The 11,733-nt window shown below is 44.4% G+C and overlaps 1 protein-coding gene across 2 annotated transcripts; it reads left to right on the top strand.

Annotated features, from left to right (window-relative positions):
• The first annotated feature begins 350 nt into the window (after positions 1-350).
• On the top strand, positions 351-10,656 carry zfta (zinc finger translocation associated). Of its 2 annotated transcripts, none has more exons than XM_084043296.1 (5): positions 351-1,258; positions 1,758-2,283; positions 4,080-4,436; positions 6,500-6,994; positions 7,768-10,656. In XM_084043296.1, exons 1-5 carry the CDS (start codon positions 1,097-1,099, stop codon positions 8,397-8,399), a joined length of 2,172 nt encoding a protein of 723 aa, XP_083899422.1. In that variant the 5' UTR covers positions 351-1,096; the 3' UTR covers positions 8,400-10,656. The 2 variants fall into 2 exon arrangements, with proteins under 2 accessions (XP_083899422.1, XP_083899423.1); XM_084043297.1 differs by having other exon boundaries at positions 351-1,247; positions 1,753-2,283.
• Positions 10,657-11,733: the final 1,077 nt, after the last annotated feature.

Below are 11,733 nucleotides of genomic sequence, written 5' to 3' on the forward strand. Positions count from 1 at the left end.
CTGGCAGCACTGTGTCGACCAGTGGACATGTACAATACTATTTACTAGCACTGTGTCGACCAGAGGCCCTGTTATTACTAATGAATAGCAAATTATCAGACAATAACCGAGGAAAACGTCGACTAACTACTGATAGGCTTCTAATTTGTGAGTTCATTAGGCTATTTTATGCATAGTAGTAGGCTCACCGTGAGACACATTAAACTAAACATATTCACATTAAATGTAATTGTTGTAAAAATATTTATGATTGATACACTACAAGTTAGTATAAATTAAATATTACTCAGTGAATTGTAAACTATGACGATTCTAAAATGCTAATTGAAGTATTTTGTTATTCCAAGTTGGAACATTAAGGACAAAGGTCCATTGATTTATGTTGATTTAAAAAAAGTTCGATTGACTTTTGGAGCTTTGTTTCAGAATCGTTTAGAAAGGCACAAGTGGACGTGGACATAATTCAATTTGGTTGTTTTGATCATATGCGCGCCACAGTCGGCTGTGTTTTAATTAATGGTTGGCTGAAATAAACAGATCACATTGAGGAGGGGGGAAAGCTTGTTTTTGACCTGCTTATGAGCTTGTGAGTATTTAAGGCCTGGTCCATCTGGCCCCCGGGTGCGCGTGTCAAGTCAATGCCTGTGTGAAAGCCGCTACTGTCTCTTTAAATTTACCCAGGAGCCCCTTAAGGAGCCCCAGGGGCCCCTAGTACGGCTCCCCACCCTGAAGACAAGCAGAGCCTTAAAATACATACTGGAGAGAGAGGCCCGCTTAAAACATTCCCCACACTAAAACAAGAAGAGCCCACACCCGCGGACCCCGGACATCGGATAAGGAGAGCGACTGAGGACCCCGGTGTGTCGATCTATGAAAAGTTAAGTTGGCTCCAGAGGAGCGGAGTGGAGCGGCTGGCTGTGGGGGGACGAGAGGGGCAACACATTAAATACAGCACGGTGGGGACGTTCCAGTCTAGCCTGCCTGCTGCGAAAACGCATGCAGCCCCAGCCTGAATGTTCCTTCCAACATGCTCTCCCCGTTCGCCGCTGCTCTGTGAAGGCGATCTGAAGGCTACAATCAAACAGATCGCCCAGGAATGGAAGAGAAAGAGACGGGGGACACTAGCGAGCCTTCCGTGGAGCCACAGCAGTGTGCTGAGCAGACAGATCTGGTCTCATTAATAATAAGCGGAGAGGAGGAAGCGACGCAAGAGGAGATTGACTTGGGACACTGTTGTTCTGCAGGAGGTAAAAATGCTGTGTAAATAAAATGTGCGTGTGTTTTTTTGGGAGTCTGTGTCAAAGCCACGACGACCGCCCCGACAGCCATTGTCACAGAGTTAATCCGTGTCATGGACAATGGCATGTAACAGCATGGCCCCTTGTCTCAGTGGCTCCTATAAACAAAGGGTAAATAGCGTGCTGGCAGGCTGACTGTGATGCACAGTCGCCACCCAGCGGAAGCCAGCGGCGAGGCGCCGCCCCCTACAATGTCCGCGGAAACAGAATATATAATATAATAACTAAATTATTGCACATCTCACCATGTCTTTACGACATCTAATTCCCCTCACAGTTGCTTCCTTGATTAGTTATAACGCTGTTGAATGATGCATCAATTGACAGGTTATTAGTGTAATGACAATCCTGTGCTTGCTTCCCTTTTGTCAAATGTTTACTGTGCCCTGAAGATGTGGACACAACAAACTGTTGTTTTTTTTCAACCTCCCCTGTTTTTTCTCTTGTCCCACAGAGGAGGAGGAAGAAGGTCTCACCAATGGCCACGTGGAGGAGGAGGATGAATCCCATGGCGACATGGTCACGCCCATCAGCTCTCCACAGACAAGCTACTGGAGCGTCACAGAGGACCCTGACCAGCCCCTACTCCTGTCCGCCATCGCCGGGCCCTCGGGTCGAAAGCCCAGAGTCCAGCGAGCCTCTCGCCCGGGCCTCAGCCGCATCCCGGGCCGGGACCACCGCCGCTACTACCACGAGTACTGGCGGAGCGAGTACCTGATGGACTTTGACCCACGCCGCCACGGCATGATCTGCATGGTGTGTGGCAGCTCCCTGGCCACCCTTAAGCTCAGCACCATCAAGAGGCACATCAGGCAGAAGCACCCGGACTCGCTGCTGTGGAGCATCGCCGACAAGGAGGTGATTCGCTCGGGCTGGGAGAGTCACCTGAGCCTGGAAGGGGGCCCGAGGCCGTTCGGCTCCCCCACGGACGAACCCCCACCTCTGACGGAAGACCAACAGCTAGATTCTGTCCAGCACCCCACTGGTGTGTATACAGGCCATTCTCAACCTGTTTAATTTCAAGGATCCCCAGTTTGATATATATTAGGCCACGGATGCCCAGTTGAGATCATGTTTGATCTCTGGGATCCCAATCTAGACTGTTAAGTCCTCGGTGTTCATTAAAGACCGTACGTGTCCATCCGGTTCCTAAATATCAATCTCATTTAGCTGGAGACCCCCTATAAACCCTCCCAGGACTCCTGAGGGTCCCCAGACCCTACGTTGAGAACCAGTGGGTATAGGCCAGCTCAGCTGTTGATAGGCAGGGAATTTTCAGCATCTCACACTTGGTGGCAGTATGAGGCTGCCTCATGATAAGATGGTGCTTGAGGAGGGGTGTATGCGATTATGTGGGAGAGGAGGATGACTCAGTGTTCCAGTGGTGATGTGTAGGGGTGGGAGGGATGCAGCCTGGACGTTACGGTAACAGTTATATCATCACATCATCACCATAAAAAATATGATCATACACCTACGAAGATATCTACTAAGATATTACTGTTTCTTTTTTATAAATACATTTCTGCCTCTATTTCGATGGAACAGTGGAGATTGACAGGAAACAGGGGAGATTGTCGGGGAGGTCCGCCGGGCTCGGGAATCGAACCTGGGACTCGCTTTCAGGCTGCATCAGAGCCTATATGTGGTACGCGCCTTAACCACTCAGACATCGGCAACCCCATAATATTGTTTCTTAAAGGGTTTGAAATTGGGGGGGAAAAAGGAACTCACAACTGAGAGGAAAACATTTTGGATTAATTCTCAAATGTGCTAAAAGAATAATGCTGACACAGTCCTCTATCATAACAGCTGCACTCAAGAAGCATATTTTGTTTTCTTCCCTCCCAGAGTCAGTCGAGACACACATGTTGGCAGCCTGCCTGTAACTATTTTATGTCAAGAATCAGAATAGAGGTTAGATTGTCTCTGGCTTGGCTGGGTGCTCCAACACACACAGTTTGCAGTGTTCACACCAGGTGGGTTGGTTGGGGCATTTGTTCTTCATGGGGGGGAATGTAGGGGAGAGAGTGTGAACCTCCACGTGTGTTAAGCTCTCCCAGTGAAACTCCTCACTGTTGGGTGAAAAGAAGGTGGTGACTCCATGTGTATCAGAGGAGACATGTAGTATATACACCCACCAGCTCAGTGGCCTTGTGGTTAGCGTCCGCCATGAGATTGGGAGGTCGAGGTTCAATCCCCGGCAGAGTCATACAAAAAACTATAAAAATTGTACCCAATGCCCCTCTGCTTGGCACTCATCCCTGCGACATACTAGCGTCATGTCCAGACAGTCCAGGGGGTGTATTTGTACATCACACTGCCTCACGCAAAGGACACAGGAGATACTGTAGACCCTGAACTATGGACCACATGGCTCGGGAACCGTTGGTTCTCAGGGCTATTTACACCCTCCCTGGGACAGCAGTTGGGGTTGGCCACAACAGGAACCACAGCACACAGGAAATTAACTGCTAAATTGGGGGAAAGGGCAAAATGCAAAAAAAGAGGAAACGTTTTCAGATTAGAGAAACTTAACAATTAATAAAGTTTGGCAAAACTAACTATTACTTAAGTTTGGCTTCTGCAGTAAAAAAACGAAACAAAAAAAGACAAAAGACACAGTCAGTGCTATAACATTTTATTTTTCAATTTTGTTTTGGAAAAAAGAAAACAAGCCATTTATAGCGACTGCATTGCAAGTAATGCCACATACAGTGAGTCATACAGGTTTTGTGTATTTGACTATTCAAATGATGTGCTGCCCTCGCTTCTCTGCAGAACACCTTGACGCTATGACTCCCCAGCACCATCCGCAGCCTCCCAGCATGTCCCCCACCTCCATGGTGGGAGCTGGGGAGGACCCCCCGCAACCCCACGAGGAGGAGGCCCCGGGTCCCTCGGCCCAGACCTTAGAACGCTACCTGAATGACTCGCTGCACGCCTGGTTCCGGCAGGAGTTCCTGATGGAGTACGAGGCCGAGCCGGGACGCCTAGTGTGCATGGTGTGTGGGGCCCAGCTGCCCTCGCTTCACCTGGACCACATCAAGAGCCACGTGCTGGACACCCACCCCAACTCTCTGGTTTATAGCTCAGAGGAGAAGCACTGTATCCTGCAGGCGTGGGCCCAGACTCATGGTGAGAACGGGTCAGGGGATCCATTTAATTTATTATATTAAAAAATATATCGATTTAATCAAAATGATCGATTTGGGAGGAATGTCATTATAGGTGAATATTTACATGCTATCTACATGCTCACATTGGGGGAACCGTCTAGAAGAGCACACATTTCTTGTGCACACTGCTAGTAGGCCAAGGAACTAACTCCCCAAATATGTTTCACATATACTTTTTGAAATATTTAACTTTTTAACTTTTTACATTTATAGTGAAAGTTATGGGGGTCTCTGGCACAAAATATTTTCAAATGGGTGTATGCAGCCAAATACATATCAATTTGGGGGTCATTGACAAATGTTTGAAAACCACTGTCATATATTACTGATAGACTGTCCACAAGCCATGGTGTTTTTAGTCTTGTTTAACAGTAGAAAGGTACAGCAGAAGATGACTGGTCCCAGTTCATATCTTATAAACCATGGTGTATACAATATTTTGGCAAATCATCCTAGCCACTTTGAGCAAATACTTTAGTATGAATCTGCTTAAAGGTAGGGTAAGTGATATATTTTGGTTAAAACAAAAAGTAAAAAAAAGGTTAAAGCACTGTATTTTGATAAAAAAAAAGGTTAAAGCACTATATTTTGATAGTAATCATTGCTATAGAGTGTTTGTTCAGTAACCGGAGTCTCCCATGTCTCTCCAGCTCTTTAATAAACAGAAAATACATTTTCAGGTAGGTGACAAAATCTCAGCCAATCAGGAGAAAGTACCCATTTATCAGCTTCATTTTATAGTGTTCCAGTTCCAATTGTGTCTGCTCATTTCTTCGTGTCATCGCTTCCAATTTCACTTGTTTAATCTGTATCCTTACTGAGTTCTCTATCCTGATTGGATAAAATTGGAAATGAAACTGAACTGAAAATGCATTTTCTGTTTAATAAAGAGGTGAAGAGACATGGAGACTACTGTTACTGAACAAACACTCTATAGCAATGAGTACTATCAGAATATAGAGCTATTTAACACGTATTTTAACCAAAGAAAATCACTTACCCTACCTTTAATTCCTGAGTAAATATGTGTGTGGTGTCCTGGAAAATTAGAAGGTTGCCGGTCTGATCCCGGCTCCTCTTGGCATTGTCTCGAAGTGTCCTTGAGCAAGACACTACTCCCTGGGTGCTGTTCAAAGCTGCCAACTGCTCCTAGTAGTCAGGCTGGGTTAATTGCAGAGGACAGATTCAAGGAATCTTTCATTTCACCTTTATTTATTCAGGAAGGCCAATGGAGAGAAAGCTCTCTTTTCCAATGACGCCCTGATTACCGTAAACATAGCATACAATTTTAACGAAACAAATGACAAGATAATAGACATTTCAGAATTTCAAAGAGTACAAATACAGACAGATCTCAGAGTATTCCTCACAAGCTGTTTAAAGCGATCAAGTGAAATTAAGTTCTCCAGTTTTAAAACTGATTGTAGACAGTTCCACATGTGAGGGTCATAGTAATGAAAGTAAGAGTGGGAATGTTTAAAACCAATTCAACTTGTGAACGGGGTATGGTGATGGCAAACTTCATTCTAATAAGCTGTTAAGATTATTAGGCAATGTCTTAAGTAAGGCTTTGTAGATAAAAAACAAAAAAGCAAATGACTGCAAATCTATTTGGCCAGTGAAACGTTCCACTCCCCTTTAACCTGAAAGTGTAGGTTGGCTATCTAAAGCAGATTAGGACACCTGGTTATTATAGACTTGCTCTTTGTTCATCCATTAATTTAGCTAAGGCTACTCAAAGCCATTCCCCTGTTGTATGGATGATGACTAATTGCTGGATTTGGTTCTTCTTAATCTGCTGTGGTCTATGGAGCTTTTTTCATCATATTGCTCAATTCCTTTTTGTTGTAGTTGTAGTATCTTCACCACAATAGTTTTCAATTCTTTATGGAAACAATTGAAAGGAGTACATGGAAAGGAAAAATGTACAACTACATACATACATACATACATACATACATACAGCTGTATCATATCCGCTCGTACTAATCTTTATCAATTCCCCACTATGCCTCATATCAGAAGAATCGGACGACTTCATCAAATCAGAGTCCAACACCAAAGACACCAGCGACGCTGGGGTGCACCTCTATCCTCCTCTCAACGACATGGAGGCCCTCCCGATGAACTCTGTCCTGCTCCCGCAGGGCGGAGGCGCCTTAACTCAGGACACTGGTCTTATAGGCGAGGATGGCGGCATGACCGGCATCAGACCCGCAGAACAGGGATCCCAGCCTCTCCGCAAGCTCAAATCTCCCAAACCTAGGAAGAGGCGCCTGCTCGGGGGAAACCCCTGGCGGCTGCGCCTTGACTATATGGTGGCGTACGGACCTCAAGGCCGTGGGACCTACTGCATGGTCTGTTCTCAGAACCTGCCGGAGGCCAAGGTCTGCACCTTCCGCACCCACATCCAGAATTCTCACCCGGAGACCATCACCCTGACTAGGCAAGAAAGGGAAGCCATGGCCGCAGCCTGGACCAAATATTACCCCGCAGACGGCACACAAATCAAACAAGGTAAGAACTGGTAGCAGGGCTGTCCCCTCACAGTCGAATAATCAGTTAATCATTCTGTTTGCCTTACTCGATCAAGACTTTGTTAGTCGATTATTTGATTTTTATGCTTTTTTCCATGCTGAATAAATCATTTTTATTTATTTTTTACGAGCTCATCTCTTGCAAACAGTAGATACAACCCTTTAATTCTACCAGTCTACAGGCCAATAGCCAGTAGACATTGTGAAATCAACATTAGAATGTTCAGTTATCAACCCCACCAACCTGAAAAGGCTGCTCTCAGTCTCTGCATGATTGTATTCATCAAACACAATATTACACATGTGACGATTAATAAGTCCTATATTACTTCGGAGTGCGAAAATAGCCCATCTACAAGCCAATCTACAAGCGTGTGAGCTTGTAGAGTAGCAATTTAATCATTTTGAAAGATTCTCAATCTGAATTTTGAAAATGTGCCCAAAATAGGGACACCAGGCATAATGTGACCAACTAATTAGTCAATATATTTGTATGAAGATTATTAGTCAACTAAGATTATATCTAGTCGAGGACAGCCCTACCTGGAAGCATTTTAACAGCTCAATGCTACCAGGTACTATTTTCAGAGTTTAAAGATAGAAAAATGTGATTTAGCTGCATGTGACAGAAAGAGGGCAGCTTTGTCCATTCTTAACTGTTGGCCTAGTAAATGAGCATGTGTGTGAAACTAAAGGGATTTTTACTTGATTCAGCTGTTAACATTAGTTTTCCCTGATAACACTCGTTCGCAGAAGTCACCCAGAGTGAAACCACGGCTTTTGACGCAGCAGGAGAGATTAAGGAGCAGAGCTCCGAAACCGCAGAGACACCCAGCAAAATGGTGAAAAAGGAGGAGGGGGAGGAGGAGGATAGCGCGAGTGGAGAAAAGGGCAAAGCGAAGGAGGGGGCCGGCACGCCGGCCCGCCACAGCCACTACCCCGGGAAAGACCAGCGACGCAACTACCAGGTCCGCTGGCGCATGGAGTTCCTCATGGACTACGACTGCCGCAGACACGGGCTCATCTGCATGGTGTGTGGGGCCACCCTGGCCACGCTGAAGGTCAGCACCATCAAGAGGCACATCCAGCAGGTCCACCCCCATTCCCTGTATTATGGCCCAGATGAGAAGCAGCAGGCTCTGCAGAGCTACAACCAGACCGCCCTGCACTTCATCCACTCCGATGACTGCTTCTCCTCCCAGGACCACGGGTATACTGCGCCAGAGCAGACCCTGGGGCAATCGTGCGCTGCACCGGAGCAGACCCTGGGGCAATTGTGCGCTGCACCGGACCAGACCCTGGGGCAATCGTGCACTGCTCCGGAGCAGGCCCCTGGGCAATTGTACACTGCGCCGGGGCAGACACCGGAGCAATTTGACACTTAAGCCCAATATATACTTTGCTGAAAATCTGTTGTTTTCGGCGAGTGATGATGCCATCGTACAATGCCGTATAAAGGAGGTGGCAGCCTTCACTTGCTCCCTTCCGTGGCTCCTGCTCAGAAATGACCTGTGGGCCTTGCTTGGTCAGTCTTGATCTGAGCGCGTTGCTGAGGCACAGGCCAAGTGAGATGTTGAGCAGTGCCTCTCAACTTGTTTTGTCACTGCAATCTGAATTTAGCATCGTGGAATGTATCGTAGCTGTCAGGCAGAAACTTTTCAGGAAATTTAAAGAAGAACCTGTGTTCCAATGGGTCTAATGTAGTTATTATTTCAAGTTCGTGTTAATACTTTTCATTGGTTAAATATTTATAGTACCCACAGACAGACTTTCAACCTGGCGTCCCGGCGAACATTTTCAAAAATAGAGAAAATAGCAGATCCACAAGCTCACAGCCTGTGGCATCGTGATGCATTGTGATCCTGTAGATTGGCTATTTTCAATACTTTTGCATGACTCTGTCATACAATGAAGTATAAAATTGGGCATTAATTTATGAAAAAACTAAAAAGATTAAACATGGAGATACACGGTTTCTGTCCGACAGCAAAGATATAAAATAATATAATGATTCTATTAATGTACACTTTTTCTAAGCTGACACACTGGTTGAGAGTTACATTGCTCTAGAGACTAGAGCATTGTAGGCTAGCTGAAGGTAAAGTTAATCTCAAGCCATCCAGGTTATACCTACGATCTTTTCAGGTTCTTGTGTAGGGGAGACGAACACATGGGTTGTTTGTGACCAAGGCCTGAGTCTTAACGTTCTCAGGAACTTCGAACAAGGGGCGTTTGGCAAGGCCGACGTGATGTTTGGTTTAAGATGAGTCTGAAGGCAACGCAGCACTTTTTGTCCACAAAAAAAAAAGTACTAAATCCTTAGCTTTCCTTTTGTGTAGATAATTGAATGAAAGTGTGTTTTTGAAGTTTATTGCTTAAGACAATGAATGCCACGATGCAGTCGGTGATTTCAACTCTTCATTTTAATCTTTGTTTACAACGGGGGAAACGGCCTTCCCCTAATTTTCATCCGTTTGAATGAGGTAATTTTTATCTCTGTCAGTCAGTGTGTGTAATATGCACCATGGTTGCTACACTGGCCTGCATCCATTCCCAACTTTCATAGCTCAACCCTAGCTAAAAGCTGCACAAGAAATCTATGTAAATATGTGGACATTTGTAATATTTCTTTTCTTTAATACATGCACTTTTATGCATCCTGGTTTATACAAAACAAGTTTGTAGCTACACCCGACTTTTCTACTTTGTTGAAGAAGTGATGCCAGATGCCGTTTTGCATGGAACTCTACATTCATGCACGATTGTCAGGACGTTCGTCACTCACGGCTGGAATAACAGTTCACTGGGTTTTTGCTTTCACGTTAATCACAGTGAAACCATTGATCCAGTTTCATTTTTTTGTCAGCAGTTTACATGCTATGTATCTGTCTCACTCATTGTTCAAATGTTATGCAACAAAACAAGAATACCTTCGAAATGACTTAAATTACCACTTTTTCTGCCAAATAACTTGGCCACATAAGTTTGACTTATTCACTCAACAAAATGCACAACTCAGGGATTAGCCGTTTTCTGTTCCTACTTTCTCATTCAAGGATCCTTTTTTAAAGCAACAGTTATAGGCTGTTTATAATGTTCTGAAAAAAGCTGTTGGATTGAAACGTCAAATTGAATATGAAATTTACCCTGGAATATTAACAGGAGAATCACTGTAATAACCAAACTGTCCAAACTGCTTTTGAAACTGAGAAGTGTGATTACGTAGTAAAAGAGAAAAAAAAGATTGCCCTATCTATCTCAGCACCATACTGGCTAAGAATGGTCCTTGTATCACGCGTCTTAAAATATTATTTTCCCAGCACTTAATTTAAAACCCGAATTAAATTACAGCTGAATGAATGATTACAATAGTTTGGGACATGTTCACTTGTGTGCATACATGCTGTTTGCAAGTGTCTGGTGGGGAGGCACGTTAAAAAGATCCCCAAGGAGGTACTTGTCCCATAAGCAACTTACACAGGATGAGATTTTATGGCTCTTTGTTCATCGTCACCCCTTTACCTATTTCTGCTCATGCTTTTCAGTTATCTACTTGCGCTTATTTATCATGATCCTGTACATGGTGAAGCATTTCATGACATATGCATTTTCTCCTCAATGATCCCTGTAATAAACAACAGATTGAGCTTGTATGTGGAGTATACTGTATGTATTTGTGTATTTCTGTGTGCGGAGGGGTTTATATGCAGAACACAGGGCAGAACTGGAATGCACCCCATATAATACTCATGTCAGCAGTACTGCTTGAAGCCACATGGAATTTGGAGCTTGTCCACATAAAACACTGCCCCCCCCCCCCCCCATATTCATTAAGGAATAGTGTATAACCTATGGAATCTGTGAGGACCCCTGTTAGACTGGGAATCGAACCCATCCCCCTTCCCCGTAATGCCCAATGAAATGGTACAGAGGAATATTTCCATATTTACATTTATTCATGGACCACTGATTCTATTACGCAATGACACATTATGCACTAATTGAGTTGTCATGTCTACAGCTGACCTTTAATAGTTCATGATTTCAACATGGTGGCTCTGTCTAAAATTAGAATGTGTTAATCCTCCACTGAAAACACCATTCCCTTCCTGCAACTGGCAGCAATCATGCAACTCATCTTATTTAAATACATTTGATAATCTTGGGGCGCCATGGTGGCTCAGTCAGTCGCTGGATGTGTCACATCATCGCTGTCTGCAGAAAATTCAGAATAGTGACTTTTCTTTCAGGAAATGGAAAAAATAACCTGCATGTATTCCAAACGATCCAAAGTAGTTATTTAGTCACAAGCTCCTGTTAATACTTTTGATTGGTATTTGATAAGTATTTATTAGAAGATCCACAGACTTAACCACGTCCAACCTGGCATCCCTCATTTTGGGTGTCATTATAGGCAAAAAATAGCCTAACTACGAGCTCACAACATGTGGCGATGCGTTGTGAACTTGTAGATTGACTATTTACGCTACTTTTGTGCGACACCATAAGGCGACAATATTCAGAGAAGCCGTTTGGCAATTTAGGCCTCCCCTAATTTTTCTTAACTCTGTAAAACCGTGGCACCTGAGAGCTCCTGTTATTCCAGGGTCTATAGAGTCATACTAAGGTTTCACTCCTACAGTAAGTGTTTCTCTGTACAGTTACGGTGAGGTGTTCAGGTGGAGCTTGGGAAGGCCTCTAACACCTAATGATGTGCTT

This window comes from Gymnoscopelus microlampas, assembly GCF_963454915.1.
Source record: "Gymnoscopelus microlampas genome assembly, chromosome: 19".
Lineage (NCBI taxonomy): Eukaryota > Metazoa > Chordata > Actinopteri > Myctophiformes > Myctophidae > Gymnoscopelus > Gymnoscopelus microlampas.

Excerpts from the sequence above, each read along its gene's own strand:
- zfta (XM_084043296.1), top strand. The coding sequence starts at position 1,097 with ATGGAAGAGAAAGAGACGGGGGACACTAGCGAGCCTTCCGTGGAGCCA. Across the intron at positions 1,259-1,757 it reads CTGCAGGAGGTAAAAATGCT|GAGGAAGAAGGTCTCACCAA; the intron begins GTGTAAATAAAA and ends CCCACAGAGGAG. Across the intron at positions 6,995-7,767 it reads CGGCACACAAATCAAACAAG|AAGTCACCCAGAGTGAAACC; the intron begins GTAAGAACTGGT and ends ACTCGTTCGCAG.